Source organism: Labrus mixtus, chromosome 7 (assembly GCF_963584025.1).
Source record: "Labrus mixtus chromosome 7, fLabMix1.1, whole genome shotgun sequence".
Taxonomy (NCBI): Eukaryota; Metazoa; Chordata; class Actinopteri; order Labriformes; family Labridae; genus Labrus; species Labrus mixtus.
The window spans coordinates 30,011,866-30,029,319 of NC_083618.1; the positions used below are offsets into that span (position 1 = coordinate 30,011,866).

The 17,454-nt window shown below is 43.5% G+C and overlaps 1 protein-coding gene across 12 annotated transcripts in view; it reads left to right on the plus strand.

The window, feature by feature from the left end:
• The window catches only part of nfasca (neurofascin homolog (chicken) a), a 138,340-nt gene that overhangs the window by 90,010 nt on the left and 30,876 nt on the right, over window positions 1-17,454 (plus strand). For 6 of the 12 annotated variants that reach the window (XM_061041544.1, XM_061041546.1, XM_061041545.1 and 3 more), the window contains 14 exons: window positions 1,809-2,005; window positions 2,192-2,314; window positions 3,297-3,467; window positions 4,387-4,434; window positions 8,629-8,740; window positions 9,864-10,048; window positions 10,409-10,540; window positions 11,452-11,595; window positions 12,505-12,616; window positions 12,779-12,945; window positions 13,917-14,064; window positions 14,407-14,531; window positions 16,355-16,399; window positions 16,971-17,072. In XM_061041544.1, the coding sequence (XP_060897527.1) occupies window positions 1,809-2,005; window positions 2,192-2,314; window positions 3,297-3,467; window positions 4,387-4,434; window positions 8,629-8,740; window positions 9,864-10,048; window positions 10,409-10,540; window positions 11,452-11,595; window positions 12,505-12,616; window positions 12,779-12,945; window positions 13,917-14,064; window positions 14,407-14,531; window positions 16,355-16,399; window positions 16,971-17,072 (1,811 nt within the window). The remainder of the gene's footprint in view (window positions 1-1,808; window positions 2,006-2,191; window positions 2,315-3,296; window positions 3,468-4,386; window positions 4,435-8,628; window positions 8,741-9,863; window positions 10,049-10,408; window positions 10,541-11,451; window positions 11,596-12,504; window positions 12,617-12,778; window positions 12,946-13,916; window positions 14,065-14,406; window positions 14,532-16,354; window positions 16,400-16,970; window positions 17,073-17,454) is intronic. The other 6 variants (XM_061041552.1, XM_061041555.1, XM_061041556.1 and 3 more) reach the window with 3 other exon arrangements.

The window sequence follows — 17,454 nt, forward strand, 5'->3', positions numbered from 1 at the left end:
GTTAACACATCAGACATAATTTAAAGAAAAATCCACTTTTTTAAAACTTTTATTTTACACCTCTTTCCTGAAATTTAAATCATATTTTCAATACAAATCGACTTCAATCAAACGCAGATTGTTTGGACAGGCACACCAGGTCATGTCATTAGTCTCGTATGTGTTTTGAATATTCTCTAAGAGCTGCAGGTGAAGTTCAGTGACACCCAGCAGAGCAGCACCCACCTGCGAGGGTTAAAACATGGGTGACACATCCTTAATGATGGACACAGAAAAGGTCTACATGCATCACTTTAAAACAAAACCACACACACACACACACACACACACAGGGTCTCCAGTGGTTACATCACTGGGGGTATGACCAGCCCAGGACAGTGGTACATTGTTTATTTGTAGACAGATTTGCTTTACGTAATACACACACACACACACACACACACACACACACAGAGAGACACACACACATGCACACTCACCCAGATTCTTGTGTACTTGCACACACTCACACAACCTCACAATAAGGCACTCACATCAACTCTTCCCCCCTTCCCAGGACAGGCATTGTGCTCCCATAATGCACTCTGGTTGACTATTCATGCTCATGAAACATTCAGCGAAAAAGGATCGTTCACTGATTCACTCACAATCAGTCCCTCCCTGCATACACACACACACGTTCTTACACACACTTAGTTGTGGCGTCCAGAGCTTCAATAGAGGGCCCGTTGTTCAGGCTCACACAAACACACGACTGTTACTCTGCTAAAAAAACGACAGGAAGCATCTTTCTCATAAATCCAGGCTCATCATCACTAAAAATAGAGGCGGGTTATGAAAGCATATTCAGAGTTCTTCACTAATCAGAAAGCCTTCTGGAAACGCCACATGGAGCCGGATTAGGGTGCAGAAGTATCACACATGGAGAGAGTGTGCTGTGGCAGGTTTTTGTTTCTGCTGTCGTGTACCGGTTGACTAATGTGAGGTGGCGACCAGCATGACAGGCAGGGGACTCGAACGTTTTCTGGTTGTTGAAACAATTAAGAGTCTGATTTCACACGGTGACTGAACTTTTCCCATGCTGCTCCTGTCCTTAAAGGCTTTATATTTGATTTTTTGATCCAGCAGATGTCGCCCTTGAGCACCAGCATGAAACCAAAACAACTTGCGGTGCATTGTTGTGTTAGCATGCTAATGCTAGCGATCTTTATTCTGCTCGTATCTTCACACTGCATGTAAATTTACCTGAAATGAGCGTGATCTAGAAACACAGTTAAGCAGTGAGTACAGTATGTTATTCTTCTTTTCTCTAGTCCCTCAATTAAACAACTTTTATACTCGAGGGGAGGAGTCAGCCGGCCGTCCGGGCGATGTAAACAAAGTGAAGATAGGACTCTGAAAACTCTGAAAACATCACAGACAGTGGGACTCGGGTGTTACACCCATTGTAGACAGTCATGACTCACAGAGTTATTTTCAGAGGAGATACTTGATTTCTATTATATTTAAGTGTGAAAAATCGCATATAAAGCCTTTAAGGTCTCCTCTTATACAAGTATTATCATGTGTTTTTCATGTGTGAGTCCATAAAGTCCAAATACAAAAATGTGATTAACTAAATAAGTTGAACTTAAGTATCTGCTTTCTGTTCTTGTATGAAAATAATTTCACTTCTTTGGGCAGTAACAGTTTGATGTGGAGCAGATCAAAAACTCTACTCAAGACTCATAAAAAGAGGAAACTGTAGATCAAACTCAAACCCCGTTGTGTTGATACTCACCCTTGTTTTGGACGTCTCCTTGGCTCAGGTTCTCATGGAGAAGGAACGGGAAGTTTTTCAACATCGGGAAGGATCCCAGGGTGACGATGCGAAAACGCTCGGGGACTCTGGAGATCGGTTTCCGTAGCGGAGGGCGGCCGGAGGACTACGAGGGAGAGTACCAGTGTTTCGCCTCCAACGAGTTTGGAGTGGCTCTGTCCAACAAAATCCTGCTCCAAGTCTCCAGTAAGACTTAGAATATGTTGGCATCACACATTGCCGCTCGGAGAGATGTGTTACAGTCAATGATTTATGGAGTCTTGGATGAGAAAGCATTAATAAGATCTGCAGAGCCTGATAAAATAACCAGATTTGTCCGACATGTTTCTCCGTCTTTGTAACCCTTCCACCTCCCTCGTCTGCGTCTTTCAGAGGCTCCTCTGTGGCCTAAAGAAGTGCTGGAACCAGTGGTGGTACCTGAAGGCTCCTCGCTGATCCTCGCCTGCAACCCCCCACCAGGCCTGCCTCCTCCCTTAACCTTCTGGATGAACAGCGGTGAGCACCAGTTACACACACAAACACACATATACACTTATAATAACGAGAGTCTATGTCATCTGTTTTGGTCAGCTAGTTCTTTGTCTTCACCACATAAAGTAACGCCGCCCACAGTCAGAAGTCCCGCCTTGATTTTGATCCCAGGCGCCACAGGGGGGATTGCAGATCGAGCAAAGAACAATTCTGTCTTGTGCTCGATGGTGCGTTCTTATTGATAACTCCTTCATGGGACAGGAGTGGAGAGGCGGGAAAATGTGGAAAAATTACTTATTTTAGAAAACCATCTCTATGAAAACAAAGATTTCTTCCCAGTTAGATCCACAGAGAGTGAAGCTGTAAGCCTTTCAGCCGATGTGAAGTCTAGTCACAGAGTGAAAAGCATCTATGACACACACACACACACACTAACAGACACTGTGAAATCATCCACTGTACATCATATCAGTGTGGCACACAGCCCAGACACCGCATCCCGATGACGCGTGATTAGGACCGCTGGCCGGGCTCCTGATTGGTCCTGGGGGCGCTGTCTTGACGGCCATACGGCTCGCGTCAGTTTTATGCAGTGAAGGAGTGAAGAAGACGGTCCGTCTGGGGCGTCTGTGTGGGTCGCCCTGCAACTCAACATCTGCCTGTAGGGACTGCAGGATGACACATGTGCAGGGCTGCCAGAGCTAACTTGAAGTGACGCGGAGCAGAGCTGCATGCATGCAGATATCTACATGCTAGATGTTCTGCCTTCAAGGGGTCTTTGCTTAAACATTTGCATACTTTTGAAAATCTTTGTACTAGATGTTAGATGTCATTGCAGCATGCCAGACCTTGACAGACAAATATCACAATAAGTGCAAACACAGAAATATACAAGCTCAAGTCCATTTACCAGTTACAACGATATGACCCACCCCTGCTTATGGCCGTATTTCCAATGTGTTCATGTGGTTTGACTTCCTGTCTGTTCTCCCTCTGTGACTGCCAGCTATGATCCCCATCCCTCAGGATAAGAGGGTGTCCATGGGTCTGAACGGGGACCTCTACTTCTCCAACGTTTTGGCCAAAGATTCGCACACCGACTACAGCTGCAACGCCCGCTTCCCCTTCACACACACCATCCAGCAGAAGAACCCCTTCATACTCAAAGTCCAGAGCAGTGAGTAGACAAAACACCCATCCTGTTCTCTGTGTGTGTGTGTGTGTGTGTGTGTGTGTGTGTGTGTGTGTGTGTGTGTGTGTGTGCTGAGATCACACACCAATGCAACCGACATGAAATATGACACATCTCCATCTAGAGGCGACGCGAGCACATGACATGAGATGAAATCATGACGCCTTCATGATGTCTCTCCTCAGGTTGCTGCAGAAACAAGAGCGAAGGATGAAATGTTGTTTTGTTGAATAATTCTAAATCTTTTCTTTCAGCTGTGCGAGTGTGTTTTGTGTACGTTGACCATTGACTGTATAAAAGATGGATGACATGTCCCCCTCCCCTCCTGTTGCGCAAAAGTGAAGCCAAGATACACACCCCCGACCGGCACAGACATGTTGCACATTTGGAGCCAGAGTCTGCATGGTAGAGATCGTCTGGTACTGAAGTCCTGCCCCTCTCCCCTCAAGCAAAACACACATTTAGATCGCTTGAAGCACACGCTCACAGTTAAAAGTTCAGGGCCTCTTGTGTTAGTGTTTGGGATTTTTCCTCTCACTGTTCCACCTGTACTCTGCTAATCCTGTGCACACAGCACCGCAAGAGCCTCATTTGTCAACAGAGCTGTCAATCATGACGTTAAAGACCTTTTTTAGAGCATCAAATAACAAATTAAAAACTCAACTTTTCAGAAGCATTAACACTCAGACATGAAAATAACTTACGATGATCAGAAAAGTTTATTTGAAGTGTCCTATCTGTTATCATGGAGGAGGCGGAGCTTATGATCCATACTCTATCCAGTCCGAAGCAGGATCTCCAAATATTTTGGCTTCACTTTTTGGTGGGGCAGTTTATGTCGTCCTTCTTTTGATTCAGTCCATGTTGTGGTCTGACGATCCAATGTGTGTGATTGTGTTTTCAGGTGAGTCATATAATGACACGTCTTACAATGCCACTGACCCGTACGGTGGTGAGTCACTCTCTCCGTCTGGACAGCTCCACTTCCTGTCCGCCTTAAGTCGTGTCGCACTGTAGCATGGCTAGCACACTAACCTGCTAGCTCATGTGACGCTCGAGTCACGCACTGACCTCCGACACACATTTAACCTCCTAACTGCAGCTTCAGAAATCACTCTCTGCTTCCTTGTTGAAATGTGCATAAGGGTTGTTGGATATTTAGACTCTTTCCAAGAGATCTAAGTCATGAAAGTGTTGTTTCTTTAGGCTTTACAACATGTCATTTTCTGTTCCATTACTGACTTTGAAACAACTCAGGTGCCACTTGAACTCCTTTAGCAGATATCAGGTCTTGACTTTTTTTTTTTTTTTACACTTTTATTGATTTTCAAAAACAAGACAATCCTTAAAGCCCATTCAGTGATCATTATGACAGGCGGCATTTAACATTTAGAAGATTCAAGGGCTCCTCCCATTTTTCTTTTAAAGAGATGAGCCTTTCCTCCGATACAGTATCTTAACTTTTCCAAAAGTCTCAACATCAGATATCAGAGATTTCCACAAGTGAACAGTAGGGGGGTTCATCCCCAACCCATTTTGTCATAATAGCCTTCCTAGCCAACATTAGAAGAAATTGTATTATGTCCTTATATGTTCCTTCAACGGGTTCGGTAGACTTCCTAGCAGGAATAGAAGAGGGCCGGGAGGCAGTTGTTGTCCTATCACCGTGCCGTGTTTCTGCACATACTGCCTTCCAAAATAATTGAGTCTTGACTTTTTCAAAGCTCCTGTGAGAAGTTTTTAACTGTTCATGAAACAGACTGACGTAAACGCTAAAGTCAGTTATGACCGACCAAAGCAAACAAGAGATTGATCATTTCTATGTCGTTATTTGTAATGCCTGCTGTGTCTTCTGTGGAGTGGGTGTCAGATGAGATAATACACAACGCTGCTGCAGAAACAACAGAAATGATCCACAAAGGGGGGAGAAATATGACATTTTCAAGACAACAGGCTGTTTTGTCTGAAACATGACCTACACATACGCGGTCATGCAACTTCGGTCATTACAAAATATACAAAATCAATATTTTATTTCATTGAGGCTGCTGGTATTTGGTGTGCCATTCCTTAAGCAAGTCCTCGTTGACTGATTTTGTTTAAGATTTAAAACTCTCCACTGCAGCTCCACACATCAGAGTTCAAACAAATCTGCAAAATTGGTCGATTTCTTCATAATCAGAGAGCAATCTCAGTCAGCTTTCAAACCAAAAGACATCATTTCCATTGTACAAGCGAACCAGATGTTACTTGAATAACAGACAAAGCGCCGTCTCCATGACCTTAACACACGCTCTCACAGCCGCCGCATTCCTCTCATTAAGTCCACAATCACTTTATTCCACATTTCAATCAGTGTTAAACGATCACACGTGATGAATAAACATACAGTTATTAACACAGATTACCCTCAGCTCAAGTTCATTGCAGAGAAATGTGAGTGTGTGTATTCATTATGCGGTATACCTATTAACAGAGCCCATAGCTGGAGGGAAGAGATCAGCCTATGGGCAGCATATGGGCCATTTACTGAAGGGGGGGGCATGGAGGCAGTGAAACCAAGGGTGTAGATGTGATATTTCCCCAAGGAAGAAGCTCCTCCCTGTGATCCTTGTGACAAAGCAGAACGGGGCTTCTCAGGCCGAGTGGGAGGATTAGGACACGTGATGAATATTCAGTCTGGATTCATGCTGAGGTCATAAATAATCATGTTTGTATGGAAATACCACTCCTGCTCTCAAACACATGAGCACTTGAGTGTCACAACTAGCCAAAAAGTGCAACTTCTTTTGGGGTAGGTTAGCGTCGGAAGCTGCAGTGTGTCCTGTCAGCATCCTTAGCAGGTTGTTTGTTTGGTTGCCATGGCGCCCGCTGCATAGCCGTAGCTGCTCACACTTCTTAAAAAACCAGCAGTTGTTAGCTAACCCTTTACTGTTTTCTTCTTCTTCTTTGTTTTTCCTCGTCTTGTTGTTCTTCTTGTCCTCTCAGTGTCACTAACTATCACAGTGCCCACACATGCACTCCCTGCCTCTTTAAAAGGCCACTGGAGAAGTTAACCGCTAACAGATGCTTTAATCCTGTTTGGATCTGCATCCCAAAGGAGTGAAATGCTAATGTAATACTTCAAATTCTGAGCAGGCTGCAGCTGTCTGCTCACACGGTGTGATTCTCTGCATTGTTGGATGATATGTTCAGTCAGTGGTATCAGGTAAATAATAATATTTTTTTAGCTGCAAATCATGCAAAGCTACTCTAAAGGTTTCACAGACTCACAACAGGAAAGGTGAACATGATGATAATATGAGATCTTTAACGTTTAAGGGTCACCTATTCTGCAAAATACACTTTCCCAGTTTTTTCAAACACTAATATGTGTCCCTATAGTCTGTCTTTAAACCCCCCAATTGATGAGAAAAGTCCATCCTCTTCATCAAAGAAAACGTGTGCTCAAACAGGCCGTTTGGAGATTCCCCTTCGTGACATCACGAAGGGCAGTAGCCCCTCCCTCAGGTGGGTGACACTCCCACAGCTAGGTGTTTGTTCTGCCCTCTGAGTCTGCCTTCTCACCGTAAACAATAGGACATGGAGCGAGAAAGACCGAGTACACCCAAAGCCCTTCCAGAGAGGGGGCGTGGTCAGACACAGCTCATTTACATATTTAAAGGTACAGACACAGAAACAGCCTGTTCTGAGCAGGGCTGAAATAGAGGGGTTTATAGACATGATCAAATACAGGATCAGAGTGGATTTAGAACAAGAAACTTCACACACATGTTTTGTGGAGCTCTGAGACTTATTTAAACTGGTTGAAGAGGAGGACGATATGTCACCTTTAAAATGACCCCCAAGTGTGCAGTGTAAACAGAATACACTTAAGTCCAGTTGGTGAAATGAAAACTCAATTTGATGAAGACAAACAGCAAAGTTTAGTCCTTTCTTACACTGAATGTTGCTCTTGCAGATTCTCTCATTGTCACCAGGTTCAACGTCTTTTAATGATCCGACCATCAGGTTGAAGAGAAAGAGATGAAAGCAGCTGAATCGACAACTGACAAAGAAACACAGGAAGCAGTTTAACTGTCATGTCAGCTATCAATAAATTAATTTGGACAAACTTAAAACAAGATCTTTTCAAAATAAAGTGTTTTCTACAATAAAAATAAATCCCCCTTTTAGCAAGTCCAGATGTAGTTTGAGTATTTTCCGCGTGTGTGAACCCTAACTGGTGCTCTGCTCTTCACTGTATATAACACAGGTTGAGTTAGACCCGGTGGATGCCTGATTAAAATGCCTCCTACGTTGTTGTAGTGTGCAAACAAAGTCAGTACTTGGTAGTATGCACACGTCCCAGATTGCTCGGCTAAACACACAGTTTGATTGATCTTGCGCAGAGATTTTTAAATTTTGCTCCAACCAACAAAAATATATCGATGCCTAAGTATCCATCAGTTGTTGTAAAACATTACCAGAAGATATAGGACCGTGTATATAGATTATAGAAAAGTCTTCCAACCTCAAAAGCAGCTCAGAGAAACACAAAAGCAGCGCTCAAAAGGTTCACGTTTTGGCAGGGCAACAATCAGAAGTCTACTCTCTGGCTTACTGCTTTAGCCAAGCTCGTACAGGAAGGTTTCACAGGGGACTGAAGGCCAACGGCATCAACTCTCTGACCTCTGATTTACTTTAGTTTGATGTTACAATAATCTCATTACAGCAGGACAACAGAGCATGTTTATCAACTGCTTTTTCAACTTCTAGTCTCGATCTTTGCCATCTCTGTTCTCTTGGCAAACATTAGGGAAAGCTCAGTGCCCCTGTTGTTTGTTTCTGCATCTCTTAATGTCCCTCTTTGAGAAAAGCCAGAGGGAGTTAAACCCGTTTACAGGCTGCTTTGTCCCCGCCGCGACAGACCGACAGACCGCAGAGCGAGCCGAAGCCTGGCCGAGCTGGAACAGAGCCACGAGGAAATAGTCAGAGTATCAGGGTTAGATTTATGAGGCTTCGTCTACAGAGAGAGAGTTCTGAGGAGAGTCATGGTACAGAAGTGAAGTGTAGTGCTCCTGGGTTTGAGTCTTAACGTTGTTTTGTGTGTTTTTGTTTGTTTTTAGTGTGTGTGTTTTAAGCCCTGCTTGTTGCTCGTCCACAGGCCGTAAAGTAGCCGAGACCACGCCGACCTTCCTCTCACCTCTGGGGACAGAGAGCTCAAAGATGGTGCTACGAGATGAAGAACTGCTGCTGGAGTGCATCGCCGCCGGACTGTGAGCAAACACACACACACACACACAATCACACACACACACACACACACAGGTTTATGACTTTATCTTAGAGATAGGACAGTGGTTAGAGTCAGAAATTGGGGAGAGAGTAAGAGAGAGAGAGTGAGGAATAACATGCAGGAAAGGAGTCACAGGTTGGATTCAAACCCGGGCTGCCCGCTTGGAGGACTTTAGCCTCCATACCTTGGGCGTGCACACTAACCACTAGGCTACCAGAGCCCCAATAAACTTTTAAAATGATTTATCCCTTTCAAATTCCTTTTTGGTACAAAGTTCTTCTTCAAGCTAAAGTAGTTGCGGTGGGCCATGATAGTTTTCTTCATGGTGATGGTGTTTTGTGGGATCTGATTTGACCTGTTTGTCTTTTTCTTTGAGTTTCCAGCTGTGTTTCTTCATTCTTTAAAGGGAACCCTGCACATTAAGACATGTTGACTTTATTATATGCACACTGGTATCTTTTATAAGAACTAGATTTACACATTTTAAGAACATCTACAATTCTACAATTCACTTAACAGACGCTTTTATCCAAAGCGACGTACATCAGAGAGTAAGAACAACACAAGCAAGGATCTAGAAAAAAGGGAACAATGTCAGTAAGAGCAAACGATCAGCTTTGAGTCTGATTGGACACACAGGTGCTGACAAGAAGTGACCAGAGGCAAAGCACAACATTGAGGGCAGTTCTTGAGAGCTCTAATCAGTATAGAAACCATCTTATAAGTCGTCGTTATCAAACAAAAACCATCGTCATTACCATCATCATCAATAATATGGAGACCATCATCATTAAGTTAGTAGGTATTCATGAAAGAGCTGGGTCTTTAGCTTTTTCTTAAAGGTGCAGAGGGACTCTGCAGATCGAACATCTAAAAATATAAATTCACGACTATAATGAAGAAGTTACACTCAATGTAGAGCCGAGTGAATACAATCAGAGAGATGAGGAGGCGACAGAGGAGCTAAAGAATAACTCTCTGGACTCTTTGTAGGTCATTAATATAGAAACGTGCTCTGCGTAAATGTTAAACATTGTACATCACTAACAAACAACAAGCGTCTCAAAGTCATGGTCCGTCATGTCTCTTCTTTTTCTCTGCAGGCCGACGCCCACCATCAAGTGGTTCAAGAAGGGTGGGGACCTGCCGGCGCAGAAAGTGAAGTTTGAGAAGTTCAACAAGACCCTGAAAATAATCAACGTGTCGGAGGAGGACGCGGGGGAGTACGTCTGCATGGCCAACAATCAATTAGGCAGCGTACGCCACTCCATCTTTGTCCAAGTCAAAGGTGAGAAGGTCGCAGAGTGTAACCTGTTGAGAAGTGGAAGTGACCACCTTGATGTCGTCTTCTTATGTCGGACTATGATCGTGTTTTAGTAACAAAACTTGAAAAGAGCAGCTGAGACGTTTATGCAATCTGCTTTAGTCCTGCATCCAGTGGAGTCGCCCCCTGCTGGCCATTAAACAGAATGCAGGTTCAGACAAATTAGCCTCACTTTAGGAACCAATAGGCCACGTCCATTTCTCATACAGTCTGTGATTTAATTTGTAAATGGATTTGGACTTGTGAAGCGTGTTTCTAGTCTTCTGCTACAAAATAAGATCCTATTAGAGTCCCTCATTGTAACCTGACTCCCTTTGTCCAAAGCGGCTCCTTATTGGCTGGACAAACCAACGAACCTGGTGCTGGCACCAGATGAGAACGGGCGCCTGGTGTGTCGGGCGAACGGCAACCCCAAACCCAACATCCAGTGGCTAATCAATGGCCAGCCATTGGACAGTAAGTCGAGCTCACACTTTAAACCTTTTGTATCTTTTCTTTCTTATTTTAAGTCGTTAGCCGAGCCTGTGGATGGAGGAAAGTACATGTACTGGTAAAGTTATCAGAACAGGGTTAAAGATATTGCTGCAATGTTCTTGCACAGACTCGTTCAGGACTCTATGCAGGAGGTCACTAGGACATGAATGACCTTTTCAGAGCCTTGGAGCTGTAAGAAGTCTGACACGTGTTAAAAGGCAGTCGGATGAAGGAGTTTCTCAGATTGATCAAGTGCACAATCAAAATTTGTCCAACTTTTTTCGTATGACCTTTTACATACTGAGACAGGACGCCAAGCTTCATACACAGAAAGCTTGTGGATTCAGCCGAGCCACAGAAAAAACCCTCAGTTTTCAGGTTGTACATCGACAAAAACTTCTAGAAAATCCAATCTAATCATCTGATACGGTCAAACAGACGCTGTAAAGACTGAGGACTCTGGCATTAAAAGTGTGAACAAAGGCATCAATCGAGAAAATTAGATTACATCTTATTGTCACAATATTTCTGGAGAATTGTTACCTTCATGAACATGTCTCCCAAACGCACACTTCCTCTTTAACCACTGGGAGTCATCAGGCTGAAAAAAAGAGATACTTGCCAGGTTTGCACAGCTGAGAGAGCTTGATCGGTCGGATGTAGACTATAACTCATGAGGCTCGATGTCTTCAAACCGGCCGTATGAAGATCAGTTAGCATGATGAACCTGCTGTCCTGATCAAATTGAGCATATTGTGCAGATTAAGGTAAATGAAGGCTACGCTCAGGCACCTTACGGCTGTGATGCATTTACTGCCGCCAGTTTGATACTCCATCAAAACAGACAAAGGTTGACATTACCATCTGTCTGTGTTCTCCTTCCTCTTGTCCAGGCGCTCTCCCTAACCCCAGCAGACAGGTGCTGGGTGACACCATCATCTTTCGCTCGGTGCAGATGGGAAGCGGCGCCGTCTATCAGTGCAACGCGTCCAACCAGCACGGCTATCTGCTGGCCAACGCCTTGGTCAGCGTCCTTGGTGAGTCACAGAAAGTCGTTTTCTCTCTTCACCAGTCGGTGTAGCCAAAATGAAAATGAGAAGGTTGTCCATATACCCATTGGGCTGTAGGGATTTCATTGATTGTGCGGCATGAAATACTTGCACATTACTTTTAATCCACACGTGTTGTCATACTGGTCTTTAACCCACACATTTTTCTATAAACACTTTTTCAACATGAACACTCTTTTGCCATTTTTAGCTTCTGCAACTTCATGTTTGCAGGAAGTCTTATAGTTGCATGGGGTCAACTCAAGGTCCAACTTACTCTGCCAAAAAACAAGCACAGGTTTGAAGTTGTCAGAGAATTTATTTAGATTTTGCATGAAGGTGTTGTTAGCGTTTGTGCTAAGCTAGGCTAAACCCATCCTTGGATTTCCCTCTGGGTTGATTTGAGTCTCCCATCTCACCTTGGATAAGAAGGCCAACAAATCTGAAATGTCTCATTCCTAATAACCCACTTTAAATGCATCTATTCTTATTTATAACTTTTTTCTTTACTGACTGATGAACAGTCCAGGGTGTAACCACGCCTCTCGCCCAATGACAGCTAGGATCGGCTCCAGCCCCCCACGAATATTAATTAAATCCAATTGGCCTTTATTTGATTATGCATATTAATAAATCTTAGCTGGAATCGACTTAGGTCCTTCTTCCAATCATTCAAAATCTCTGTCATGGAAACAGAGAAAGAAGACAAAGACAAATAAAAACAAATAAACTGGGAAAGTTCACTTCATCCAAACCACTTTAAAGTTCACTTTATTAATGTAGACACACTCTACGACACACTCTGCGACACACTCTGCGACACACTCTGCGACATGCAGACGACTGGTAAGCACAGAAGGGAAGAAGGTGTGATCCACTGTTCCTCTTTTCTTTAAGACATGCCTCCGAGGATGCTGGGACCTAAAAACCAACTGATCAGGGTCATCGAGAACAACCGCACCTTCCTGGACTGTCCTTTCTTTGGTTCTCCTCTGCCTGTCCTACGCTGGTGAGTGTCTGAGATCCTTTCTGTTTGCTTACATCCCAAAAATGTTGATTCAGGCATCAACCTCTGAAAACCATTCTCTTTGCATCTCTTAGCAAGGCACTAAATGGAGTTCATCATTTAAGTTTCTCAGCCGTGTCCTCGTGTTTTTTTCTCTCTGTGTAGGTTTAAGAATGGGCAGGGCAGCGGGCTGGATGGAGGTCAGTATCGGGTTTACATCAACGGCACCCTGGAGATCAGGCGGGCCCGAGCAGAGGACGAGGGGACCTACACCTGTGTGGCCAACAACATCCTGGGAAAGGCCGATAACCAGGTCCGCCTGGAAGTCAAAGGTCAGACGTTACACCTCAGCAGCACCCTACCCTAACCCTCCTGTCAGAACTCGGTACCCATCTTATACAACATATTCAGCCATTTTCCTCTGACATCACTCTCGGGGTGGGACAGTATCCCTGCCTTTGCAGTTGTGTTGTAGTGTTGTATTCAAGACCACACTGATCGAGACATACCCGAGAACAGAGTGCTCCGAGACCAAGACAAGACCAAGACACACCAATCTTGTGTGGAGTGGGCGTGCCACTCACTTAGACCGTAACCAGGGGATAAAAATCCAAATTATGAATAACTTGAAGTTATTACTTCTTTTAGAAAGAGGTGTTTTCCTCTAATCACAGTACAGACGTGGAAAAATAGCCTGTCAGTGGTGGTCTGGACCGGACTCATTTTAAAGTCCGCCCAGTCCGACACCGAGTGAAAACACTTTCAATTCCGAGACGAGACTGAGACCTTCAAAAAGTCTCCAGACCGGTCTCTATAACAGTACTATTTAGAAGCACTGAACGGATGTAAATGGTCTCGTTCTCTACGTCTAAAGGACTTGAAACCTGAAATCCAGCAGAACAAACCTTTCACACCATTTGAGCTTGTTACCCTGAATGTTGTGTCTCAGGAAAATGGCCACTGAGTGAGTATAAGGGAACACAATGTGATGTCACCGTGTAGCTTAACGCTGGGAGTTATGGACTCAGTTGTGAACTCATATTCACAGGAATATGAAATATGTGAAATATAAATTATTTTCTTTCCTTGTGCCAAACAGTCTACAGCTTGTGGATTACATTCCCATCTGTTGTGCCTTCTGTCCAATGTCCTTTACAGTAACATACTGTAAACACAAACTACGTCGATATCTAACTAACGATGATGTCGATGTTTGTTTAAATGAGTCTGTTCACCACTCACCACACACACTTTCACCTCTCACTGATTCCCCCCCCCCCGATACATTTTCACACCAACGTAGAAGCGACTCGTATCGTTCGAGCGCCGGAGCACCAGGCAGTCATCAGGGGAACCACGGCTCGCTTCGACTGCAAGGTGACGTCCGACCCCAGCCTCTCCGTCACCGTGACGTGGATGAAGGACGACAAGCCTCTCCACATGGGATGGAGGTAACAGCACCTACACCTACAGCTCTGAATGTCTCTGCTGAAGCCAAAAAAGCAGAGACCACGTCTGAGCCCCAAAGGCAAAAAAAAAGAAAGAAGCTAACGAGCCGCCAATTTAACAATTTATTTAACTATTGGACACTTTTTGCAGGCGTGTGACCTCTCATATTATATTATCTAATATATGTTTATCACATACACACTGCCAATGTCTACCTTTTAAAGCATTGTTTTACTCAGCCAGTTTTCTTCCTTTGGTAGTTTTTAAATTGTAAATATGATTCCACAACACTGCTAGGATTCAATGACTGATTCATCTCATCAGCTGTAATCTTTGTTTCCCAGGTTGAAGAAAAACGAGGATACGCTGACCATCCCAAATGTGAACGAGGGCGATGAGGGGACGTACACCTGCACTGCTAAATCTGATATAGACGAGGACTCGTCCTCAGCCCGCCTCACTGTGTTAGGTACACAACAGAGACAGAATACGACCTTTTCTGGACCCTGACGTGTCCTCACTCTAAATGATCTATCATAGCCTTTAAAAAAAACAGAAACACTAAAGTTAAGAAAAAGCACTTAAAGCAACAACATGTAGCAAGTTAGTTTGGTGCGCGTTGGCGCCCTCTGAAGGTCTCTGAGTGCAACTGCACTCTCATAAGACACACAGTGCTGGACGCCTCAACGTGCATTTGTTTACAAGTAGACATTATTAACAACCACGTCGACTGACAAGGTTCAATAATATTGTCAGATTCTGCACAAATATGTGTCTGCAAGCGTCTTCATCCCGATGTATGCAAACCTTTGGCACGTGGGTTATATGCCAGAGTTACATAGTGCAGTAAACAGACAATCGGGCTGCGCTGTAGACATCAAAGAGACGCCATTCTCCCTGTTGAAAGTCATTATTGAAAGACTAAATCGACCTTTGAAGCGACAATTTAAAAGTGGAAAAGTTACATGTTGTTGCTTTAACGCCTACATTATCCCTCTTTTGTAACACACACACATACACGTCTTTGACAGTTTCTTGACTCTGTACTGTTTTTTCAGCTTCGTGCCTTCACATGGAAATCTTCTTTTATATTCCTCTGTTGCTTTTGTTACTGTTGTTACTAAAACACTGAAGTAGCGTAGCTTTAACGTACTCTCACTGATTCTGCATGCAGCGTGTTTAGATCATATAGTGCTGAGTAGAAAGTGTTGAGTGAAGCTGTGCTGTTCACTCAGTTTGAGCATCCTGTGTGACCATCACTTTGACATCTGAGACTTTTTGCATGAAGCCAGTGTACCACAGGAACAAGTCCTGCAGCTTTGAGGAACGTCCATTTTTGGTGGCCCTTGGACAAAGAGTTGCATATCTCTAGTTCCATATTAGTTGCGTATCTTTGCTGAAGCTGTCCTCTACAAACAGTCAAATGGTTCCAGCTAATCATTCCTTTTCTTTTGAGCACAATGTTTAAGCAACAGAGAAAGAAATCCTTAAACACAAAAGTCCACATGGATAGTTTTTTTTTAGATTATGGAAGTCAAGGTCAAAAGCCAAAGTAATCGCGCAATAAAAGATTCCGGCCATTACGGTCTGTGTATGACGAATTTGTACTGCAGTCCAAATTTAAAACATTGTAGAGAGCTGTCTCCCCCACAAATCCAGAGCATTCAGGAGCAGAATCTAAAGTTAGAAGGAGGACATACTGGCTGCTGCATTGTTGTCAGAGAAGCCAGCACTTCAACATAGCATGTCTCCTTAATGATCATATAGTAAGCTCACTTTATCATTTATTCAGTAGATATCTTACAGATTGATCCTTTAAAAGATTATGGCATTTTTGCCCAAAGACTCAAAGGTCTTCTACACTTTGATATCATAATGTCTTGCATCCAATTCCAATCTTGTGAATGAGATATCTCTTGACAATCTGACACATCCAGAGGAAATACCTCAAACCTGTTCATTTAGCCGTCATGAGAAGCGTCTCCTGTCAATCACTCGCTCTGCTTAGAAACACAGAAAGAGAGCCTTACATGTAATGAACATCTGGCTCACATCAGCGTCTGAAAGATCGTCGTCAAAGCAAAAGTCTCAAATGTGAAAAAGATGAAATCACCACGATGGTCTCAAATCAGAGTTTAGTGAATCTGACTGGCATTAATCGTATTAATCAAATGCGTACTAAAAGACATGTTAACCATTGTGCTCCCTTGCTGATTGTTGATTGGTTGCTAGACTAACCTGTAAACTCTAACCTTTATACCCACTTCCTGGTCCTTGACCCCGCCCCCACAGAGGAAGCCTCCCTCAACCCCTCAGTCTCTAGTGCCTTCCCTCCAGGTAACACACGGCTCGGGTGGAAGTCTTTTTCTTTTCTTTTCTTTTCTTTTGGTTTCTGATCATTTTTATCTTCTTATAACTTTACTGTTTGTTCTCTGCTATGTGTTTACGTTCTCGTCATTATTCTGTTAACAATGGTTTTTATTTGTGCCAAACATGTTTGTTCTGTCTCCATGGGTGTTTGATAGAAGATACAGTTTTTAATACACAATGGATTTTAAATATGCATGCACCAAAATCCATCCTGTTGGGTTGTTTGATCTCATTTTTAAATCTTTAATCTAGTTTGGTCCATTATTCCTCCTCCTTCTTTCAGAAGAAAGGCTTTTCTCTTTTCTACTGGTTTTATCCTCTTTCATTCATCAACAACTTCTTGAATCATCTCAAATTCATGATTTTGAAACTCAGCTCCCTTAATTTGGAGATTTTATGTTTTTATTGTGATTAAAAAATGAGAATAAATGACCCTGTAGAGTCAGATGTTTAGCAGTATGCATGTTCCTGCATGTTTTTTTCTCTCCGTCTAGTTCTACACAATGTTTTGTTGAGGTTATTTCCTGTTTCTCTGCAGACCGTCCAGACCCTCCAACAGATTTGGATCTCTCAGATCCAGCTGAACGCAGCGTTCGCCTCACCTGGATCCCCGGAAACGACCACAGGAGTCCGGTCACACGTCAGTATACACACACACTTCTCTCCTGAATGGATTTTATTTTGAAGCAAGCTCAACATAGCCAGACTTTAGAGACTTCAGCGTGTTCAGAGTGTCTGCATCTCTTAGTGAATGCATGAAGGTTTCTGTGATGGATGCATGCACACACTGAAGCGTTACTTTTTATAATTTAGTCAGGTAGAGAGCTACTTAAAGAAGAGCACCTCATTTAGCACCGATTTAAAATCCTAACAGCTAAACATAACCTCCCGTTGAACACCATGTCATCAGTCTATCCAGGTTCAAATAGTGCCAGCGCCATGAAGTCAAAAAGCCGGGGTAAAGTCCTAACATGCCGAGGCTTTGTCGTAAATCCTTCTGCATGTGAATGATTCAATCCCCT